General features: G+C 37.6%; 1 protein-coding gene across 1 annotated transcript in view; it reads left to right on the forward strand.

Moving 5' to 3' along the window:
• The window catches only part of LOC149191989 (uncharacterized), a 458,880-nt gene that overhangs the window by 114,663 nt on the left and 319,773 nt on the right, over positions 1 to 24,444 (forward strand). Inside the window, exons 5-6 of the mRNA XM_089404452.1 lie at positions 21,012 to 21,078; positions 21,241 to 21,289. Of these exons, the coding sequence (XP_089260578.1) occupies positions 21,012 to 21,078; positions 21,241 to 21,289 (116 nt within the window). The remainder of the gene's footprint in view (positions 1 to 21,011; positions 21,079 to 21,240; positions 21,290 to 24,444) is intronic.

A 24,444-nucleotide genomic window follows, 5' to 3' on the forward strand; every position in this document is an offset into this window, starting at 1 on the left:
AACAGAAAAAAAAAAAAAGGATTTTAAAGGAAATAGTTAAAAAAAATCAAATATTAAAAAAAAGGGAGAAAAAGGAAAAAATTATATAATTGAATTTTTTTTTTATTAAAAAAAACATATAATACAAATAATCGTATAAAAAAATTAATTAAAATTGTAATAAAACAAAAAAAAGAGGTTGTCGAAAAAAAAGGAGTCTGAGCTACCCAAGGTTACTTGGGAGCGGGAGCGGGCAGCGACATTTTCAAAAGTGGAGCGAATCAGGAGCAAATTTTTATATAATATATATTTTTATATATTTTGATGCATATGTGTCAGCAAAAGCATGTAGAATGATGAATTAGATATAAAAAACATAAAACATAGATTGAACCATATAACATCAATCATCTAGAAGTTATAATCTTCATCAACCACGTCCACAAGTTAGTAACATACAACATATCAAGTCTCATGATTCATCAATCTTAAAGTTTCAAGCTTTCAAAATTCAATACATAACATTTATCATTATTGATCACCAAAATTATATAAAAATAACATGAAATGAAATGTTATAAAATGAAATGAAATGAAACAACTTTCAACTTTCACAAAGCATCATATTCATATTTCATTACCATTGAGTTATAATTGCCAACTTCAAACTTCAAACTTAAATTGTCATATATTGTTTACGAAAAATATCATAATAAATATGAAAGAGTTAACAATTATAAAAACTACTAGAAACTAGAAAAGACAAGTAAATCTATTATCTATTGCTAATGCTTGGGCCTCTTGCCGCCATGTGAGATGTCTAATTTTTGAGTCTTGTTGGAAAATCATGATCTTTGTCATTAATATCACCCTCTAAGCATTAATATCTAGATGTATCTTTGTCATTACCTCTGGATCTGTATAGGGATCTTTGTCATTAATATCAGCCTCTAAGCGTTAACATAAGATAGAAAAAACATTGCATGTCAAGTCAAGATTTTGTTTGAGTGATGGGTACATTTTTCGTAGGGTCATGATAGAGGAGTTCGACAACCAATGTCACTAACATCAAGGTACATAGAGGGATTGGTGCTCTTGATTAAATACGAGTTCCATACCCTAATACATGACAAGATACAATGGAAACATTGCAATCCTTCCAATCCTAAAATCCTGAAAAACTGATAAGTCTGTTGGATTTTGAATGAGATTTAAAATTCTACTTTCTCCATATGAAATCTAATGAAGTTGGAACCACTCTCAAACATCTCGAGTCATTTCATGGTAATGTTAAAAATTTAATTAAAAGGATGAAAATGAATAGAATGTCACTTTTACTTTAAGAATTTAACATTACCATGAATGACATATCAATACTAGGGCCATAGGCTTGATCATTAGGCTGCCCCACTCAAAAAATATTGTTTATTTGAAAAAAAATTGCATTTGGAATGTTTTTGCAAAAAAGGCTAGGGAGCAAAAATTTCGCTCCCGGGGTCACTCCCTGTGTGAGTGATTTCAGGAGCGTGCTCCCAGGGTCACTCCCGAAGGGAGTGCACTTCGGGAGCGAGTTTGAGGGGGTGGGGTTGAGCCGCTCACCTGCAACCTTGGAGATGTCGTTTGACAATAGCCATCAGAGCCACCATAGCTCTGTGATGCCTGACCACCACTGAAAACCTCCGCTGCAGGTCCACTATTGCAGCCGCCGACCAGTTGTGTTCCGCCTGGAGCCTGCTCAGCCGCCACAGAGGATTTCGTAGTCATCCACCATCTTACCCCACTTGCATCAGCTGCACACCACCATTGCATCAACCCAAAGTTACTTCATTTTTTCGCCATCGAAGTTTGTGGAGACCGCTACCATAGGGGCCTTTGGCTGGTCGCCTCCATATCATAATCAGACCGTAGCAAATCCACTTGACGCCATCACTGCTAGACCATTGTGACCGCTGTGACCTCACGACCTCATTCCTCACCAACGGTCAACTATCCTAGCTGTTGCCTAACAACACCAGATCACTGCCTGGTCACACATGCCCCTGTGCACAACTGCACAACCACTGTCAGTGCTGCAAATCTACCTCGCAATCACTTTTTAAACAACACCAAAACACCCCCCTTGCGCCAACACTCCTGTGTGTCGTTGCAACCATCGAGCCTCTAGAAACCATTCCTTCTCACCGCATTTGTTGAATACGCAGTACAGATTATGGTCAATTGTTGTCATCCTATGACAACGTACAGAACGCCTCCCTCTGCTATGTGTTTCGGTGTCTGTTGGAAAAAGAAAATCAACTAATTAAAATTACTGTGCCTCAAGCAATTGTATGGTCGCATATATTCAATTGTACACCCACTACTAAACTCAGTGATAATTAATTGTTGCTAAGGTGTTTGTTAAGGAGAAATAAGTCAAATTTTAAAATATACATACATACATACATATATATATATATATATATATAAAGTGAAAGTGGGTTTGATTAAAGATATTATAATACTAACAATTAAAAAAGGATTTAAGAATTGCTGTGTAAGTTGGATACAGTATTATAGGAAATTTTTGGAGACAATTTTGAGTATATATATATATAAATATAAAAGTTAGAAAAAAAAGTATTTAAAAAAAACAATGTTATTCTAAAACCCTAAGGTCGAGAAAAATGGAGTTTAAGGAAGGGAAATTTTCCATTAAGGGTCTTTCAATTGCGGATTGTAGATTAATTATATTAAAAGGAATACCCAAGGGAAGGAGATTAACATCGCTATTAGAGCAAGTGTCGAGGAAAATTATGTCAATGTTAATTTGGCGAATTGACTATTAATTCCAGAGTCAAGCATAGGAGAATTGAAAAAATATTTTTGGCGACAAAGAATATGAAATTAATGATTTATAAGTAATAAATTAATAATTGACCACTATGAATGTATTTCTCAATTCCGTATCGTAACTATGTTTAACCCAAAGATTGACATCATTTTTGGTCAACCTTGGTTAAAAGAATTGGGTATGTTCATGTTAAACATAGAAAAAAAGATCTTGATGTTTCCTTTTAAGAAGAAGATGATCACCTTCCAGGACATGACGATGAAGTCAAAAATGATAACACGTTCATCACAAGACCTTAAGGAGATTTCGAAATTGATGTTGTAAGAGATTGAATCAGGGAAGCGGAAGGATCTTGAAGAAGTCATATCTAATAAAACCGAAGAAAATTCTCGTTTAAAAGATCATAATAACAAACTACTCGATCAAGTCAAGGAAGCTAAGGCCACAAAGAAGGAACTCAATAAACGCTTATTAGAACAAGAAGAAGAAAATTTACATTTAAAGAATCTTAATCAAACATTATTAGAACAAATCCAAAGTTTAAAAGATGAGGAGGATACTAAGAATAAAGTCAACAATCCAGAAAGCAAAGAGATTTTACGTCTAAGGAATCATAACCAAGCCCTACTTACACAAATAAATAAGCTTAAAAGTGACAAGAAATCACTAAATGACAAGTTAGAACAACTTCTGTTGAAAATAGCAACAAGAAATGCTAAAAATAGAAATGCTATAAATAGCATTGCTATAAATAGCATTGCTATAAATAGCATTTCAGGTACTAGTGTGGAAAATAGCAATAAGGAATGATAAAGTAGAAATGCTAAAAATAGCATTTCAGGATATATTCCAATTTTAATTAGTCCCTGAATTAAAATTCAAATTTAGTCCCACTCGCTGTTTGAAAAATAGTTAATTAATTCATCTTGAGTTAATTAGTTGTAGGAAATCAAACATGAAATCTATGTGAAGACATGCAACAGTTTCTCCATTGATTGAGGAAGTTATCCATTGATTAAAGGAGATCAGGATGAGTTGTACTTTGAGTTGTAATTAGTTAGCTCAGTTAACTGAGTTAAGTTCAGTTAAATTAGTTGAAATAGTTTGTTGAACTAATTGTGAGTTCAGTTAGTTAATGCATGCATGCATGTAATTGTTGCACTTCAGATAACTGAATATTCTCTCATAAATAACTCATGCATGTTAGTTCAATCAGAGACCCAATTGAGATTAGAGGAAGGGACTGTGTACTATCAGTTGGAGGATTTTTCCTATATAGGAAACTCATCCATGCAGAAGGAATTATCTCCTTCAGGATTGCGCAGTTACTTCTGAGTTTAGTGAGCAGTGTGAGAGGCCAATTCACACAGGTGGCAGCATTGGACCCAGAAGAAACTGCGCAAGGAAATAAGAGGTTTGGAGGATAGAGGAGAAGGTTTGTGAGAAGCCTTTGACTGTCTATGAGTAGCAGAGGGATTGTACTGAGAGCTGGATAGCTTGTGAGCTAAAGCTTTGTGTAATTCGGACATATTTCCACTTGTATGATAATACAGAGATCGAGGTTTTTAGCTGAGGCTTTCCCCAGAGTATTCTTTTGTGTTCATATGTGTATGTTTTCTTCTTCTCTGTTATATGTGTTCTGATTGGTCTAGCTCAAATTGATTAAGCTTCTGCAAAGTTTGATTGTAGAAGTAGATCTAATATTTTGCTTTAGTATATTGCATTATTAGGTGATCTACAGTGAGAATTTCTACAACTTCAAGAAGTATTGAAGTCTCTAGTCATCTCAATCCAAGTTGAAGATAAATGAATGAATACCTATCCAGTCAATATCACAACTCAAGAAGAAGAGAAACCTATAGAAGTTAAAACCAATTCAGATGTTGTAGTTCAAACAATGGAAAATTCCAGGTGCTGGTTCAATAACCAACTCAACAACAACAGTACCTGAAGTAAATCGGGAAATCACCACAAATAGATTAGGGCAATATCAAACTGCAAGAGATCCTTATCGACATTCGAATCACAAAAGAAGACAACTAAGTCAGTCTACATATTTGAGCCATTTAGAACGAAAACAATAGATTTATGTTCCAAGGAATACTGAATTTTGCATAATCCAGTCCTATGATAACGATTCATTACAAATTTCCAATGATTAGAAGAGTCCTTAGAAGATTAATCTAGGATGGTCAAATCCATTTTGAGTCCGACAATTATATCGTCTTTGTATCAACAAAGATGAAAGTATTGAGACGAGAAGATATTTGAAACAAGAAAAGAGATCAAGTCTTTCATTAGTAAGCTTTGAGGAGAAAGCTTTTTGAAGAGGAAGACAATGTTATGAATATAATTTATAGTAAAAATAATAAAAATGTAAACAATAATAAAATAATAATTTATTAACTAGTAGTTAATAATGAAGAGGTATGTCCCTAAGGACGTAGCCGTTATGAAGAGGTACCTGCCTAGGGTATATAAGTAGGCCTCATTCTCATTTGTAATTATCTCACAACAATTCTTATATACACTATTCAATATACAATTACTATCCTACAATGAATGTCTTTGTCTTTGAAGTATTCTGAAGCTTAATCCGCTGTGTATACGAACCTTGTTTATTACATCGACATGGATGCATATTTGAGGATGACATCTATTCGTGTGGAGGATATATAGACGAGCATTGAGGCACATCAAGGATTGGAATGTGTAGATCAATTTTGTTGCAACGTACAAAGATTATGGAGACTCTGACAGATAAGGTTCTGAGCTTGTCTTTGGAATCTCATGGCGCAGATGAGGATGGTAGTGATGAAGCATCATTACCCAATGTTGATGATGATGATGTAGAGGACAATGGTGATGATATTCTTGATTATGATGAGGATGTGAGGATTTCATTAGTAGTCCAGGATGATGGCTAGGGAGGTGAGCCTTGGCATAAACAAGCCAACAAAGAGGTGGGTTCGTCTAGAGAGACATCACAATTGGATGAAAGGCCTTAGGAATTGGAGTTGGAGTGTCTTCTTGAGGAGAGCGAAGTTAGGATTGGATCCTACCCTTCTTTGTTGAGATAGGTTACAAAGAGATATGTAGGAGTAATTTGAGGGACGGGAGGTCCTTTTCCAGGATTAGATAGAACTTACTTAGTTTCAGGAGGAGTACATGTAGGAGCAAGAGGAGTTGAGCATGGAGTTGGGATAGGTAGTCCTTGAGGCTACCCCACTTCATCGTCACGTTGAGCCATTTGCGGATGGACTTGCTATCAATTGCTTAGGGTAGAGGGTCCTAGATGTGTGAGAGTGGCTTAGGGTATTTTCTTCATAAGCAATGTTGATGAGGAGGATGTTGGTATGATGATGTGGTTTGAGAGTGTTTTCACTTGTATGGGATGATGTGTGTTCTTGTGGATTTGGTGCGACAATAAAATTAGCTACCTGATTAGCCAAAGACACAGGGGGATCCAACACATGACATTGATGCAAGAGTATTCACAAATTGATGAGATGTAGTGTTAGAGATCAGCACATTCCTCGTGATGTTGTTATATCTTTAGTGATGGACAAATTTCCGAAGGGGGTTTGTTGTCGAGGACGACTACATTTTATTAGTGGGCAAGAGGTTAGAACCTCAGGGGTGAGCACCCACGGTGGAACAAATGAGTTGGCACGAGAGTCGTGTGTGCCCATGGGACTTGCCCACACTGTATGAAGCGACACAATGAGTGACCACACAAATGTCATGTTTAACCGATGATTAGTGCCAAGGCATCTTGACCAAGATGAATATTGGATGAGCACATTTAACCAACATGACAACATGAGTTTACATGTTGGAGAGTTGGAGTGACTTGTATGTCGGCTTGAGTAGTTGAGGGGTTGTGATCCCTCAATCCCCCTCATGCATGGATGGTATAAGTAGTCGAGATTTGGAGAGGGATGAGGACAAGTGTATAAGTCTACCCCACTTATGTACAATAGGACAAGGGTCGCGATTGTGTTGAGAGAAGCCAAGGGAACAATCGTGGGTGTAGTCTGAGGGTGTAGAATCGAGGTGAACAGTCTAAAGGTGCATGTCCATGCAAGTTCGAAGTTGAGGCTGTAGGTAAAGTTTGCCACCTGCCAGGTAGTAGGGTTGTGTCGAACCCAATCAAGATGACTTGAAAATTGTGTTGTGAGTTGGTTCTTGCCTTGATTTTGGAGAGGTCGGTTAGGGGAGTATCCCAAACCTCCTCCCAGTTGATGTATCTTGGACATTTGTATATTTAGGTTGTAGTAAAATATTATTTGGAGGCTACGACCCACCACCCTATATCTTTTGTACTGTTACATGTTATTTGATTGAATGAATGTTACATATGATGATGAAGTGAAGTGCACTTGTACTTGTGATAGTTACATGTTTATTTTGCACACATTGTTAACTAAACACACATACATAAGTATAATTTTAGAGGCATAGTCCAGGTGTAGTACTTGGAAGTTGGTCATGCCATTGTTGAGGAGCCACACTAGAGTTGCACACTCAGAGATGACGACATGCCTTAACTTGTGGGAACGCTCTAAGGGTGTGACAAGAGGCTTCCTTGTATTCACCTATAAGGGTATTTGATAAGAAGGCTCAAGGTGTTATAAATGGCCTTGGAAAAGATACTTTAAAGCCAAAATAGATCCAAATCTTCTTTATAAAGGAACAAGTATTCTAACCCTAGACTAGCTAAGTACTACTACAAGTTAGGGTTTAGTGATAGGCAATGATAAGGAGTATCTAGACATGTAGATGTCAAAGAAAGGATTACCTCAATAAATTAAGTCAACGAAAGGATGGGGGAAGCCTTAAACAATGTTCAAGTTGAAGCTTGGCTAAGGACTAGAGCTTCATTGCCGCAAATGATCTAAAAAAAGATGACATCAACCCTAATTAGGGAGGTTTTACGATAATAAATGCTAGATTTTGTGTTTAAAGGGTTTATAAAAGCAAATGTTTGAATTTCATACAAGCATCCACTGAAGCTCAACTTTATTAAAAATCCTTCCTAGGAAAAACCTATTGGCTTGCCATAAAAGGCGTTGGATAGATAAATAGGATGTCTAGATGGTCAACCCTAAGTGGAAGTGATAGGTCCTAGGTCAACTCTTCAATTCATAGGTGTTTGAGATAATAGTGGCAATGGAGGGGAAGGACTTTGGAGCAAGGTGCCACGACCATGGAACTAGTTGATGGAGGTCTATCATCCCGAGTGTATAGATGTAGGGAAGGAGCAACCATGAAGGCATGAGTTACCCCTTTTCTCGTGTTGATTTTTCCACCCCTCTCGGGTGCCTTTTACTTCTTTTTGGATAATGCTTCGAATGGGAGCATAACTTTGGAGCCCAAGCTTGCTTTTAATGATTTAGCAATTATTTACCCCTTGATGATGAGACGGTTTATCTCTCATTAGGCCTGGGACATGCAAGAGTTCCTTTATTATGTGACAGAGCATCAAGTGCTCAAGGAACTGGGTGATGGCTAATGAGGGTGGTACAGCTCATGCTAGGATTTTTCCCACGTGCTAATTATTGTCGCAACCATCTTTTGCATTTTGACTTTCTTTTTACTTTTTATTGTGGCCATTTTATGCTTTTAATGTTTTTATAGCTGCATCAACCTCCAAGGCAACATTTTCGGCCCAAACTCAAGGATGAGGATAATCGAGTGCCAATCCCAATGAACCAATGATCACAAGCCCAAAGAATGGAGATGAAATCTAGGGAATGATGGAGAGTGGTAAGTATGGAATACCATGGACACACTACTTCAATCCAAGTCTACCAAGCAATGCCCCTCTTATAACCCTAAGGCCTCGGAGGAGGTCCCACTGGATTGTTGAGGAAAGTGTAACTAGGTTCGGTCTTCATGACATTGTAATTATGATTTATAGGAAAATGAATTTATTATGCTTTGTTGCATGGGTTTCATGAGCAAGAGGTTTATTGATTAGTAGCTCCCATTGAGAGCCTTAGGATAAGTCAAAGAGTCAATGCCATGTATTAAGAAGCTCTTCTTGAGCATGAGAAAAATATGAGTATTGAAATGACAAGTAGCCCTCTAAGACAAGCACAATCCTCCAAGACAAGCACAAGAAGAAGTCTACAAGCTAAATGATGAAGAAGACAATCATGTCGGCCTCAAAGCATATATAAATGTTATGTTGGCTCAATAAAAGAGATACATCGGTTCACATTGACACGTCGGCTAAATATGGGAGACATAACCACTATAAATAGGCGTTCAGGTTCAGAATTATAGTCAAGGATTTTCGGACAGCTTTGAAACTTCAGTAAAGTACGGTGGCATAGAATCTCAGCCAAGTATAAGCACAGGGGTTAAGAATCTCGATGAGTATAGTGGCTCTACATTTCGCAGATGGTCATCATGATTCTGGTCTCAGTGTAGGGAAGATCACAGTGCAGGGAAGAACTCTACCACAATCTTGGTGGACCTATCAACTAGTAGTCTTTGCATATATATGATAAGAAAGATATCGAGAAATGTCACTGTCTCAACATACATTCTAGGTGTAATCTCAGTCTTACTGTCGTGGCATAAGGAGGATCACGATGATCCCACAGTTGCACTCACAGTCTCGACATACTCGTCATGAAATACACTCTCGGCATGCTCATAGTAATCACATAAACACAGTCAAGATCTCAATGAAGACAAGGTCAGTATAAAGACCTAGTTGACATGATGATGATCTTAGTAAGAGTGCAGTAATGAAGACAGGGATATGGTACAATAGTCACTCAGTGAAGGTGCAAGAATAATGATCAAGGTGAAGTAGTAGTGTTGATGATGATCTTAGCAGTGAGAAGAGGATTGATGTCTTGGTCTTGGAGTGGCCTAGTAGGTCAAGGGTCAAATTTTGTGCGGGTTTTCCTCTCCAGGAGGGAGAAGTTTTGGCCCTGGAAGGATGCCAACATCTTGTGTTCTTGTCTCTTTGTTTTGGCAGCTATTTGATGAACTAACGAAGACACACTCTAATAATAATAAGAGAAGATTGGCATAAGGAGAAAAATTGAAAAACACCTCACAAATAGTTATCATGCCTAGAAAATTCTCATTAACTATAATTGCCCTAGATTTTTCAACATGGAATCAGAGCTAAGGTGCTAAAGTCAAAAGAAGGGCAACAAAAGACACATACAATGATCGACCTTCAAGAAGGGCATCAAAGCAAGATTGAAGAGATTTGTCAAGATTGAAGGATTAGTCTACAAACCACAGTCTACAACAACAATCAAGAATCAATCTACAACAACAAGAACTTGTGTCTCCACAACCATCATTCAAAGACCAACAAGACTCTTATCAAGATATCCACAAAGCTATGAAACTCAAAGGACCTCAAAATAAAGATCTCATCATCTTGGAAAAGATTGAAGCAATCCTAACCTACTCTACAAAACAAGGTAGAACATATTGAAGGCAAGAAGGCATTGTCATCTTCAAGTTTGTAATCAAGCAAGGATCATTTCCTTATCCAGGAAGAATATCATCCCAGGAAACAACAAATCATCCCTATCAAAAGAAGCAACCTTTTCTATTAAGAAAAGACTTTCTCATTCGAACGAAGATCATTCAAGGAGAAGTCATCATATATCTTCTTCAACCATCATCAAAGCAATCAAAGTGAAGATTTCATCTTCACATGACAAGTAAGTATCTTTTCATTCTATAATCAAATTTTGTTAAATGACTTCATGAATTGCAAGGACATCTATAGGTTGATGGGTCATCAAAATTCCTTGCATGAAGGAGGATAGACATAGTCCTCTAAGTAGCTGAAGTCATTAAACATATCAAAAGGTCTCCTCTGAATTGATGGAAAGGGATACTTATGAAAGATCCCCTCACATAGCAATATTGGAGACATCAAAGTGATGAAGATGATAAACTCATTCTCTGAATGTGCAATGAAGAAGGTCACATGAAATACGATCTACTTGAAAGTAAAAGGCATCAAAGGATGTAGGATATCTTCATAAGGTCTCATATACAAGATTTAGGAAGGAAGATAACCATCATTGATCTATAATGCGCTAAGAAGGTAACAAGTATCCATTAGATAAGAAAGTTACCTCATTCGACAACTTATGGTCTTTATGCTAAATAGAGAAGGACAAGTTGATGGCAAAAATATTGAAAGGACTAAAACATGTGCAGAAAAGAAAGGCAAGCTTTCAATGCTATGGAAAGTTTATAGAAAGAAGCTCATACCACTGATGAAGGAAGCTGAAGAAAAGGGGCGAAGGAAAGAGGGAGTAACAAATCTCTACTATGAGTGAGATGGTATCCCTCACAAAAGGGTCCTATCATAAGCTTTTGTTATAAGATATGACAATGATGATAAGATGCATCGCGACATCATGGAAGCATTAGAAACAAGAGCTCGTGACATCACCATGGTAATCATGAAGAATAAAATCCATGACAAACAAAACATGAAGGATATAACTCTTGGGAACCTCAGTGGACATTGAAGGAAAGAGTCATCTAGGACAAGGCTCATCATACATCAAGTCAAAAAGGAAACATCTGCCAATTGGGGATATACAAGATCCTCAAAATTCTTTGATGGAATCCTCAGCGGAGTGTTCACTAATCTAGAGAGGAAGCAAGTGTTTCAACAAGAACTCCAACTTATGGAATCCATGAGATGATGATGTGATGACATGAAGCAGATCAAGGGATTGAAGATCTTTTCAATCAAGGAAGCTGCTAGAAGAAGCCTCGATGACCTGAAGGTAAAATAAGGTATGTATGCTTGTGTTTAATATTATAATGTCATGTAATATGGTTGCAGGTAACATGGATCATTGCTTCTATCTTGAGAAGCACGATCAAGAGAAAATATCTCCTCCTCTGAAAGGATGCAGGAAGGCATAAGTCGCACTAGATGAAATCAACACAAGATGTCCTCATATGAAGTATGAGGTGGTTGAATACAATTTAGAAACTTTGGTTGAAAGCTTCTGGGAATGGAATGTGCAAGGAAGGAAGATATTGTGAGATATGCAACCATGATGAAGACAATCAACATCCAAAAGACCAAGAAGATTTGACTAGGAAATCTCTTGGAAAGATATGAAGACTCTGATGAAAGTCTAAAAATTGGAGACCCTTGACAATAGATATCTTTGGGAGATGTGTCAACATGTATGCAGGATGCTGATACCTATAAGAAGATGTCATGATGAAGAGGCATCTCGTAAGGTATGATTTGATTTAACATGATGTTTTGATTTCTTGAATAATATCTGGATAATGTAGGGCTACTTGAACAAGAGTTGTAAATACAAGTACAACTAGCATTCATGTGGTGGATGGAAGAAACATGATGAGAAAGAAGTATTCATATAACGAAGGTTCCAGATATGAAGAAGGCCACTTTCCTTGAAGAAAGGAATGACATTATGAACTAAGGAGGAATGTGATTGATGGCTATTACCCTACAAGGAAGAAGCTTAATTGATTTTCATGACATCAAGGAGAGAAGTTGATCAAGTAGTTGATGGACCAACGAAGAAGAAGTTGATGATGTATAGAAGAGTCCCTAGCTAAGAGGGAGCTCTGATAGGTCCCTGATCAAGAGGGAGCTTGGATTGGATCACCCCTGATTAAAAAGGAGTGAAAATTGTGTTTTTCTATTTCACGTGTCATGCACTAGGCCAGGACTAACAACTGTAAGTCTAGGTGAAGCCCATGAAGAGAAGTGTAGACACATGATATCCTCCCTAGTTGAGAGGGAGAGATAGACACAATATTCTTGGCTTCACTTTGGAAGAAATAATGGAGGATTGGGTAATCATCTGGCATGCGATGTTCTTTGAGGATGTGTAGGGCATCCAAGACAAGAGTAGGCAAGAGGATCGATATTCTTTGAGGGCTGGGAACCCAAGATAAGAATAGTCCTAGAAGGTCATACTCATTGAACACCCGGGTGGGTATGTACCTTGAAAGACAATGATGAAGTTTTCTATAGTCATTGGTCTCGCCAACATTGTGCTCTGATCTAATGAGAGATAGAGCTGTCAGTCAAGGCCTTGCTGTGGAAACAATGTTGGTTACTATGATGCTATATAGATGGGTTACCAATCTGATTCTTCTTATAAGAAATTCTTCAGATTGAGAATGACCAAGTACCATCATGAATATCTCCCTAGTTAAGAGGGAGTGTTGAAGAAAGTGTAACTAGGTTCAGTCTTCATGACATTGTAATTATGATTTATAAGAATATGAATTTATTATGCCTTGTTGCATGGGTTTCATGAGCAAGAGGCTTATTTATTAGTGGCTCCCATTGAGAGCCTTAGGATAAGTCAAAGAGTCAATGTCATGTATTAAGAAGCTATTCTTGAGCATGAGAAAAATACAAGTCTATAGAAATGACAAGTATCCCTCCAAGACAAGCACAGTCCTCCAAGACAAGCACAAGAAGAAGTCTACGAGCTAAAAGATGAAGAATACAGTCATGTCGGCCTCAAAGCATATATAAATGCCATGTCGGCTCAATAAAAGAGACACATTGGTTCACATTGACACGTCGGCTAAATATGGGAGATATAACCACTATAAATAGGCGTTCAGGCTCATAATTACAGTCAAGGATTTTCGGACAGGTTTGAAACTTCGGTAAAGTACAGTGGCTCAGAATCTTGGTCAAGTATAAGCACAATGGTTAAGAATCTCGGTGAGTCATTTCTGGGATGGCTCTACATTTCTTGGATGGTCATCATGATTCAGGTCTCGGTGTAGGGAAGATCTGTGCAGGGAAGAACACTATCACAGTCTCGGTTGACCTATCTCCTAGTAGTCTTTGCATAAATATGATAAGAAAGATCTCGGGAAATGTCACTGTCTCAACATACATTCTAGGTGTAACCTCAGTCTTACTGTCTCGACATAAGGAGGATCACGATGATGCCATAGTTGCACTCACAGTCTGGACATACTTGTCGCGAAATACACTCTCGACATGCTCATAGTAATCATATAAACACAGTCAAGATCTCAATGAAGACAAGGTTAGTATAGAGACCTATTTGACATGATGACGATCTCAATAAGGGTGCAGTAATGAAGATGGAGATATAGTACAACGGTCATCTCAGTGGAGGTGCAAGAATAATGATCAAGGTGAAGCAGTAGTGTTGATGATGATCTCAACAGTATGAAGATGGAGATATAGTACAACGGTCATCTCAGTGGAGGTGCAAGAATAATGATCAAGGTGAAGCAGTAGTGTTGATGATGATCTCAACAGTATGAAGAGGATTGGTGTCTTGGTCATGGAGTGGCCTAGTCGGTCAAGGGTCATGGTCTTGGTATTCGTCAATTGGAATCTCTATAAGAAGAATTTTGTGCAGGTTTTCCTCTCCAAGAGTGAGAAGTTTTGGCCCTGGCAGGATGCCAACATCTTGTGTTCTTGTCTCTTTGTTTTGGTAGCTATTCGATGAACTAATGAAGACACACTCTAATAATAACAAGTGAAGATTGGAATAAGAAGAAAAATTGAAAAACACCTCACAAATAATTATCATGCCTAGAAGAATATCATTAACTATAATTGCCCTAGATTCTTAAGTGAGAGAACAAGTTTACAGTCAAGATTGGTCAATCATCCATATCATCCCTTAATTCATGTTAGAATGCTCGAAACATTAAGTCAAAGCACATGATTGCAAGATGGTTAAAGTACCTACTGAAAGATGACGTACCTTCCTTAAAGAGGAATGTTGGATGGGTAAGGTGTTTGACCGATACAAATGGTGGAGGATCCTGGCACATTGTCATGTACTGAACAATGTAGGCTGCTGGCTAGTTGGCTGTCCAAAGAAGGAGAAAATTTTCTCCTTTGGGGTTACCCATGTTTTGGTGGGTAACAATCCTCCCACCCATTACAAGTTAAAATCTTTGAATGCTATTGACTTTTTTTTGCTTATCATGGTCAATGTTTCTTTGGAGAGGGAGAGGGAGTGGGAAGCGGGTTTTCAAAAGCTCCCAGGTCGGGAGCGAATTTTTATATAATATATATTTTTATATATTTTGATGCATATATGTCAACGAAAGCATGTAGAATGATGAATTAGAATAAAAAATCATAAAAACATGGATTAAAGTTTAAACCATATAATATCAATCATCTAGAAGCTATAATCTTCATCAACCACATGTCCACAAGTTACGAGTTCTCATTTATATAGCATGTGAGGGTGTACATAACCAAAATAACATTGAGTGCAATCCATCTTTGAATAAAAAACACATCAACAAATAGGCTCTAGATGGCCTCTAGCACAATGTTGTATGAAACGCCCCCGCGGATCAAAAGCCCGAAACGCGATCCGTGGGCGATCCGTCGTACGAAACAAGTTTCGGAATTTCTGAAATGCAGATCGGTCCAAAAATAATAGTCCCTGCCTTGTCGGAACCCTATCGCCCGATTCGCGTTTCAGAAATTCCGGAACGCGTGTTGTACGGCGGATTCGCAGTACGATCTGCGTTGGATCCGTACAGATCGCGATCGCTTCATCGGGTAGTCGACTGTTTCAGCTGCACAGGCTACATTTTGGCTCTTTTTAATTTTTTTTTTTTCACTTTTATTTGTTGGGGGTGGGTCCAACTTGGGTTAGGGTGAGAAGTGAAGGGATTAAAAGACCCTTTCATCTCTCATTCGCTCACTTCTACTTTATGAGAGGTTGGAGAAGAGAAGAGAAAGAGAGGAGAGACTTGAGGAGAGCTTGGAGGAGTGAAGAAGGAGGAGCTAGGAGAAGGAGGAGGAGCTTGGAGGAATAAAGAAGGGCTTCCATCTACAAGAGCTAAAGAGGTATGGGTAAACCCCAAACTCCCTCACTTTTTTGTCATTGTTTTTTGTATTTTTCTCCTCCCTCTCCTACTCTTTCCCATTCTTTTTACTTGCTCATTTAATTGCAGGTTGGCCACCACTATATCCATATTCGAAGATGGTGTTCGCTTGGCTTCTATGTATCATTCCACTTTTGGTTTTAATGATGGCAAGGCGGAGCAGGAATAGAAGGCAAGAAGAACAAGAGGATAGTGGTCCCCATATGAGTGACCCAATGTATGATGAGGAGGAAGGGTTTGAAGAGGAAGGGGATGAACCTGAAGGGAACACTGAAACAGCTACATTAGCACCCATGTGGAACTATGTGACCAAACTTGAAGGGGGAAAGGGTGGTGGAAGCTACAAATTTTTGTGCCCTCATGGTTGTCATGGAGGAAAACCATTTAGTGGTTCATATACTCATGGGAGGAGGCATCTTTGTGGGGTGATGGACAATGATGATAAAAAGGGTGCTGTGGGGAATATAAATTTGCCCAAACATTTCAGCTAAACAAAGAAAATACATGCAAAAAGAGGAGGTTGCACACAAAAAAGCAAGAAACAAAAAACTCAGTCTGAATCAAGTGCAACCTCTAGATTTGGTAGCTCATCTCCTCATGGTACTTCTGGAAGCTCAGGAGGTAAAAGAACAATAGGGTATTTCCTGAATGTTGTTGGGAGGGATGATGTGGATGGAAAGAGAGTCCGATTTCTTTGTGCTTGTACCATTCAATGTGCTTCGCTCTCCCTATTCGCATGAAATGGTAAAGGCCATCAATGAAGCCCCAAAAGGATACAAGTCCCCCAACTATGAGAAAGCTAGAACAATGTTATTAGAAGGAGAAAAAGTAAGGTTCATAAAGCTTTGACACATTTTACAAATGAGTGGGTGGATTGTGGGGTATAAATTGTATCAGATGGGTGGACAAATATTAGAAACCAACATTTGATAAATGTTCTTGGTGTTTCTGCTAGTGGTGCAATATTTATTACATGTCATGACTCCTCCATCAGTGCATCTTCACAAAACATTGCAGATCTCCTATTACAATCAATCAAAGATGTTGGTCCGAAAAATGTGGTTCAAGTGATCACAGATAATGCAGCAAATTGTAAGGCAACAGGAAAAGTTATTGAGCTTACTCATCCACACATCTTTTGGTTTGGTTGCCTGGTGCACATATTGAACCTTTTGATGCATGATATTGTGAAGCATAAAGAATGTGGGTGGATTAATGAGCTTTACAGGAGAGGGAAGCAACTCATTAAATTTATCACAGGGCATACAAGGGTAAACTACTTCTATGGCACTTACTTTAAGTCGCAGTGGCTTAAACTTGCAAAAACAAGATTTGCAAGTTATTACCTCACCTTTAGGCGGTTAGTGAAGGTGAGACAAGCTTTAACTAATATGGTGACTGCTGAATCATGGGAGGAACTTAACACTGATAGAGATAGTTTTAATGCAACCAAAGACACTATTCTTGACATGTACTTTTGGTCATAGGTTAAATATGTTTTGCAAATCACCAAACCAATTTATTACATGATCAAGTTTGCAGATTCAGATTGACCAATAATTGGGGAGGTGTATGAGCAATTGGATAGCATGTTGGGGCAGAGTAAAGAGATTGTTGAGCCTAGAGATATCACCTTGTACAATTATATTCATGCAGAGGTAGAAAACCGATGGGAAATGCTAAATGTTCCATTGCATGCATTAGCATATGTTTTGATAGCTAGATACTATAATCCATCATGGCTTACAACACCAACACTTGGGGGGGGGGAGGGGAGCAGGAGAAAACCACACCTTGGTCAAGAGGTTCACGAAAAATATATGATTGCATTGAGTAAATTAGTCCCTGATGAGGAGGAGGCTGCCATGGTACGGAGACAGTTGAGTAACTATACACTTAGCACTGGTCATTTTGGGAGCATGCATGCAATTAGAGATCGAGAGACTTTTTCTTCTCTTGAGTGGTGGAACATGCATGGAAGTGCTACTCCACTTCTACAGACTTTGGCAATGTAGGCTATATCACATGTGGTAAACACGTCTTATGCAGAGTGGTGTTGGAGCTCTTATTCTTTCATCCACAGTGTTAAAAGGAACAAGTTGAGTTTAGACTGGACAAAGAGCTTGGTTTATGTTCATTACAACTGCAATTGTTGTCCCATTACTGTGATGATGCAAAGCATAATAAAGACCTTTAGGTTTGGGACAAGAATCCAGAGGAGCCCAATTTGGAGGATGGAGTGTTGCACTTAGAGCAATTAGAGGATGCTCTTTTCGAGGTATGTTCATTGTGGTATGAATTTAAAAATTCAGTGAATAAGTGGTATGCCCAATGAATTCGAATGTGTCAATTTTGCTTATAAAGAATTTCTCTAATTCATGTTTCTACTTTTTTTTGTTAACTAGTGGTTTTTTTTGTATGAATTTTTTGAGCGATTCCAGGATGATGATGATCGAGTTGAGATGCCAACCTATCTGGTCCCTTGGTTCCTAGGTTCCATGGTTCGACACCAACAGCAGGGGGTTCGTCTTCATCAGTTTCAGTGCCACAACTTCCACAGGCACCATCTTCTTCATTGCCACCACGTGGAGGCCCACCGCCACGTTCTCTTTGTGGTGGAAGGAGGAGAGATTATTAGATATATTCACAATTTACTACTTTTGTCATAGACTAATCATTAGACTTGTAGGCTTGTTGTGAATTTGAACCTTTTTGTCTTGGTGGTGGCCAAGTAGCCTATTTTGTAAACATTACTATTTGGATTTTGGACATGACTAATGTTGACAGTTGCTCACTTGCTAGATAATATACTTTATGTTTTATAATATGCTTAAAAATTTGATGTATATTTGTAATTGCTAGAATATAGATGGTTGATGCTCGAATAATTAATCATTGATGTACAATGGAATCATGGATGCCATATCTATCTTGATTTATGTAAAAATATGCATGTTTTCGTGTCTTCTACAACTGATTTGGTATTTGGGATGTTTGTTTTGAATATATATCTATCTATCTATATATATATATATATATATATATATATATATATATAGTAGACGCTTCCAAGACATTTCGCTTCCTAGATTTTTAGAAAGTGAAGCTTTTGCTTTCCCGCTTCCAGAAAACGTCCTCATTTCGTCCCCGCTTCGTGCAACGGTTCTCTAGCATCCAAAAAAGTCATGCTACAACAAATACCTACATATCATCAAAATAATTGCCTATCTTAGGATCTTTGTTATTAATATCACTATCTAAGCATTAACATAAGATAGAAAATTCAAAAAACATAACGTGTCAAGTCAAGATTTTGCTTGAGTGATGGGTATATTTTTAGTAGGGTCATGATAGATGAGTTCAAGAACCAATGCCACCAACATCAAGGTACATAGAGGGTTTGGTGCTCTTGATTAAATACGAGGTCCATACCCTAGTACATGACAAAATCCAATGGAAACATTGCAATCCCCCAAATCCTGAAAAACTGATAAGTTTGCTGGATTTTGAGCGAGATCTAAAATTCTACTTTCTCCATATGAAATCAAATGAGGTCGGAACCACTCTCAAACATCCTCAGTCTTTGCATGGTAATGGTAAAAATTTAAGTAAAACGATAAAAATGAAAGATAAAGGAGAATGTCACTTTTACTTTAAGAATTTAACATTACCATGGATTGCATATCAATATAGGGCCATAGGTTTGAATATTAGGTTGCCCCACTCAAAAAATTTTGTTTCTTTGAATTTTTTGTGTATTTGGAACATCTTTGTGGACTTTTTTTGCGAAAAAACGAGGGAGCGACTTTTTTTTTTGCGGGAGTGAATTTCAGCGCTCCCGATTCGCTTATGCTCAGAGTGTGCTTCGGGAGCGAATTCGGGGGGGGGGGGGGGTGTGCGTGCTCCCCCGCAACCCTGATCATGGTTTTATTTATGCATCCTTTTCTTTAGTGTGAATGCTTTAGTTAAAATCTTATATTCTTCAAGCATGATTATTTTAAAATTTTCAACACAGGGACCTTAGAAAAAAGTCTGAACATTTTTTCACCTCTTTTTATTTTGAAACTTTGAATGAAAACTTGACTTGCCTGTATGTTGTGTGGTTGCTGTCCTTTCCCTTAAGCATGACTTCCAAAATCTTTTATTCTTCAAGCATGATTACTTTAAAATTTCAACACGGGTACATTAGGAAAATGCTGAATACTTTTTCACCTTCCTTTATTTTGAAACTTTGAATGAAAAATTGACTTGGCTCCATGTTGCTTGCATGCTGTCCTTTCTCTCAGGCATGGCTTCCAAAATATTTTATTCTTCAAGCATGATTATTTTAAATTTTCAAGACAGGTACCTTAGAAGAAAAAATGAACATTTTTTCACCTTCCTTCATTTTTTAACTTTGAATGAAAACTTGACTTGTCTCCTTGTAGCTCGTGTGTTGTCCTTTCTCTTGAGCATGACTTCCAAAATATTTTGTGCTTCAAGCATTGTTATCTTGAAATTACAAGACAGGTACTTTTGTAAAAAAGCTGATCATTTTTTAACCATCCTCTATTTTAAAACTTTGAATGACAACTTGGCTTGCTTCGATGTTGCATGTATCCTGCCCTTTCTCTGAAGCATGATGTTCAAACTTTCTCTTTGTTTGGGCAATGAATTCAATCTTCTATAATCTTCTACTCCAGTCATAGGCTCTAGGCCAAGTTGCTTTGATACCACTTTCACATTTTAATGCACACCCATTCACGGGGATACAATAGAATGTTCAATGTTACACTCTCTCATCATGGACCATGAATATTGAGTACATTTACACGTATATGAAAGAGATTCATTCTAATTTTCCCACATGGAATGACTCCACGTAATTGTGACTTTATTATGTCCACTTAACGACTAATATCACCTGGAACGTACATTGATGATATCGTAAGACTTATGACTTAAGTGATACAAAATAAGCGTTATTTTATTTATTTATCTAGCAGATTACTTGGAGCAAATGTATGCATCGGGCATTTAATAGTTCTTTGTTTGTCCTAGAATGGAATCTTTACAGCATTGTTTGGAGGCAAATATCTTGGGAGTTGTAGTTTTTTTGTGGTTTGAATTCTATGCTATTGTATAGTATGGAAGAACAATTGTATTTTAATGGAAGATTCTTGAAACATTGGTAACTGAATTGTGGTTGCTTGGTTAGCATTATCTCATGGTTTATTTATATGTGTGTCCTCTCTCAATCAGGTGGCTTTTTTAATTTCTTTTGACATTCTTTTATTGCATACTTTATTAGGATTCATGAATTCTTAAAGCAAGAAAACGAGGTTGGGAATATAACTCGACAAGAGGCTGTGAGCATGGTAAATAACTTTTATATGCATTTTTGTTTTCTTTGATTATTAAGACATTATGAAGACAACTCAGATTTCTTAGTTTATAGAAGCATTGATATGGGATGTGTATATGTTGTTTGATATACGATTTTTTTGTGAAGTTTGAAATATTGAACTTGTGTGATGCAGGTGCCACCCCTTTTCTTGGATGTACAGTCACACCACTATGTTCTTGATAGTGAGTCATCCCTCTGTCTCTCTGTTGAAAGGCAATGAAGATTTTAGTTTTGTTGTGTCATTTATTTTCACAAACCTAGGTATTGGTGCTTATTCAAGTAAAGAGGTGATTCACTTCTTATATTTTTGTAGATATGCCAATATTGTAATTCAGAAAACATATTTTATTCAACTAGTTGAGTTGATATAGGATTGAAGTGCTATATTTACCTAATTGTTTCTCACTTGTATAATTAGACAATATATAATAGAACAGAATGGGAAGGTTTTCACGTACTAAATACACCCTGAAACTACATGTGAAGTGCACCTAGGGACAAGGGATTTTATAGGTGATAAAGAGATGCAGCCGAATTTTGAGGTCATTAAATAGGCACAATCTTCACCAAAAGATGTGCTATTATTGAAACTATTGCCGATTAATTTAATGGTCTTGACAAGGTCCTTTCGATGTGTTAAGGTGGTACCACACAGGATAAATTTATAGTCACCTTGGCACGAATCCCCACCTTTTAAGCCCAACTGTTACTAAGGCTATGGGAGGGTTCCCTGGCATGTATAAACAACTTCACCAAAGATGAGTAGATCAGTTCCTAGTATTGATACCTAAGGTGAAGTTTCAAGTTAATTTCTTATTGTTACTAATCTAGAAATAAAATTTACTGCATAAATAATGCAGACCAGCAAGCAAAATGTCACTCGAACCTTTCATTATTAAGCTCTAATAACAACAAATGAGTGAGTGGTGAATATCCTTAGTATAATATGACTGTTGTTTTACTGTTCGATAAGTGGTTGTATGTAGACAAATACCTTGCTGTTATATACTTTCAGACCTGCAAAAACAATAAAAAACACAGAAAACCAGCAAGATAATATGCTTTTTGTGGCCACCCACAGGTGTGAAAACACACAAGATTAATAGATTTGTGGGTGCAGAAATTTGGGCAACAAGTTAGTGATAATAAAAACAGCCAACAACTTAAAAAATGCAACTAAATGTAATTTTTAAGCAATCTGGAATTTACTTGCAGTGACAGGGGTTCAATCCCCCATGAGTCAGAACCCAGAAAATTATTCCAGCAGTAAAATCCACTTTCTAAAGCTGGAAAATGTTTATTTTAACTCCAAAAATTAAAGATATACCGTGGAATCAAATTTGGAACTAAGCAAAGGGTTATTACTAATAAACACTTACTTATCAAGCCCTTTTTATGAATATTTTGCAAGATCTGTGTCATATCCTGCTGTAATATACTGCAGATTTGCAAGATACCTCAACAATACCCTTGTGAAATATGAATTTTAAGTGCGGGAAAAAGGATGAAATATTCTTGGTTAAAAGTACAGCTGATGTTAAAATCACAAGGATTTACTATCTTTTCTAAAGATAAAATTTGGCACATGTTAGGAAAAAGAAAGAGAATATTTTTGTATTTTTTACATGGATAAATCTGAAAATAAAAGAGATTTGTATTTTTAAATAAGATGGTAGCTGTAGTGAGGCTTACCTCGGCCTTGCTTTTACATTCTGAGACGTCAGATTGCAATCACAACCCTCTCTTTGTCAGTTGTGATCTTTGGACTAGAAAATGTGATTGGAGTCTAGATGACTGTTGCACCCAATATAGTCTAGAATAGTGGTACATGCTCCCGAATCCCACCAAGAAATATTTCTATTCTGGAAATGTCTCCAATTATTGGGTCAACTATGACATAGAGTGAAATCACTCCCTTATTGAGTTTGATTAGTGATGTGCATGGACAAAGAGGAGATGAGGTCTAGTGCCTTGATCGCCCCTTCTATGTCTCATTGTTCCTCAATGGATCAATCCAGTAATCTTGCAGTAACCCGAAAATACTTGTGTCTATTTTATAGGCATTATTACAACAAGCTAAAAATAAAAAAACATAGAAGAATCTGTTGAAAAATGTGTAACTAGGTTAGGTCTTCATGAAGATGAAATGTACCTATGATTCTTGTAAAGTGTAAAATGAAAGAAAATTATTATTATTATTTTTTGAGCATGGGTTTCATGCTCAAGGTCTTTTATTCTATAGGTCAAGCACCCATTGAGTGCTCCTAGGGTTTGTCCCAGGTCAAGAAGTCAAAAGAGTCATTGTCATAAATTGAAGACCCCATCGGGCACATTATAACTTCTAGAGAAATTTATTTTTGTCTTAAAAAGTGTCGAGATACCCTCCAAGACTAAGTCGGCTTGGCAGCTGGCAAGTCAACCTAAAAGGAAGAGCCACGTCCACCTTGAAGAGCCTATATATAGGAGGGAACTCGTCCTCCTTGAGATTCATTCACTCATCTCTCATTCTAGCAAAGAAGAAGGAAGAAGGCAATGAAGAAGGAAGAGGATGAAGAAGATCTTTGTTTTGGCCATTTCTCTCTCACATGTGCTAAGGAGAACTAGGGTTTCTACAACAAATCTAGAGTTTCTATCTACAAGTTCGATCTTGGAGAAAAGAAGGCAAGTAGGTCAAGCGAAGGTCACCAAGGGTCATTGTCAAGCTCTAGAAGAGAGGGAGAGGCAAGCGAAGGTCAAGGGAAGGCTCAGAGGGCAGATCGAAGCTCACATGTGTGGCAACGACAACTGTTGGAGGGGCTGAAATTCAGATCTGCAGTGGAGGCCGAAATTTTGTAGCTAGAGGTCGAAGAAGTGCTAGTGGAAGAGATTTGACTGGGTTTGACTAGATCAAGGTTAGCACATATCCGGAGAGGTTGGTGTTGGTCTTGGAGGGTTTTGAAGTCAGTCTTAAGGTCTTGGAATTTGTCAATTGAAGAATCTATAAGGGAAAGAGGAGATTTGCGGGTCTTCCTCTCAAGTGGAGAGGTTTTGGCCTTGGCTTGTGTTGTCGCACAGATTGTCGTGACAACGCTCAGACTGGGGGCTGTCACCTTGATCCCCGATCTCTCAGTTTAAGCCTGTCTCTCGTGGCTAAGGGGGGTAGACCCTAAGGGATGATGAAGACCAATTGTGGACCAGTCGGATTGGGAGACACGAGAGAAAACAAACACTTATTTGATTTTAGTAAGTTAATAGACTAGTGCCTTATAGATTTAATGGCTGAATGATTATCTATCAAATACTGCGGAAAGATGAACTCATTAACAATCATTTACCATCAGATAACTCAAGCAAATGC

Source organism: Pinus tabuliformis, chromosome 2_2 (assembly GCF_031772625.1).
Source record: "Pinus tabuliformis cultivar Carrire ecotype Pingquan chromosome 2_2, CPIR1, whole genome shotgun sequence".
In the NCBI taxonomy this organism is placed as follows: Eukaryota; Viridiplantae; Streptophyta; class Pinopsida; order Pinales; family Pinaceae; genus Pinus; species Pinus tabuliformis.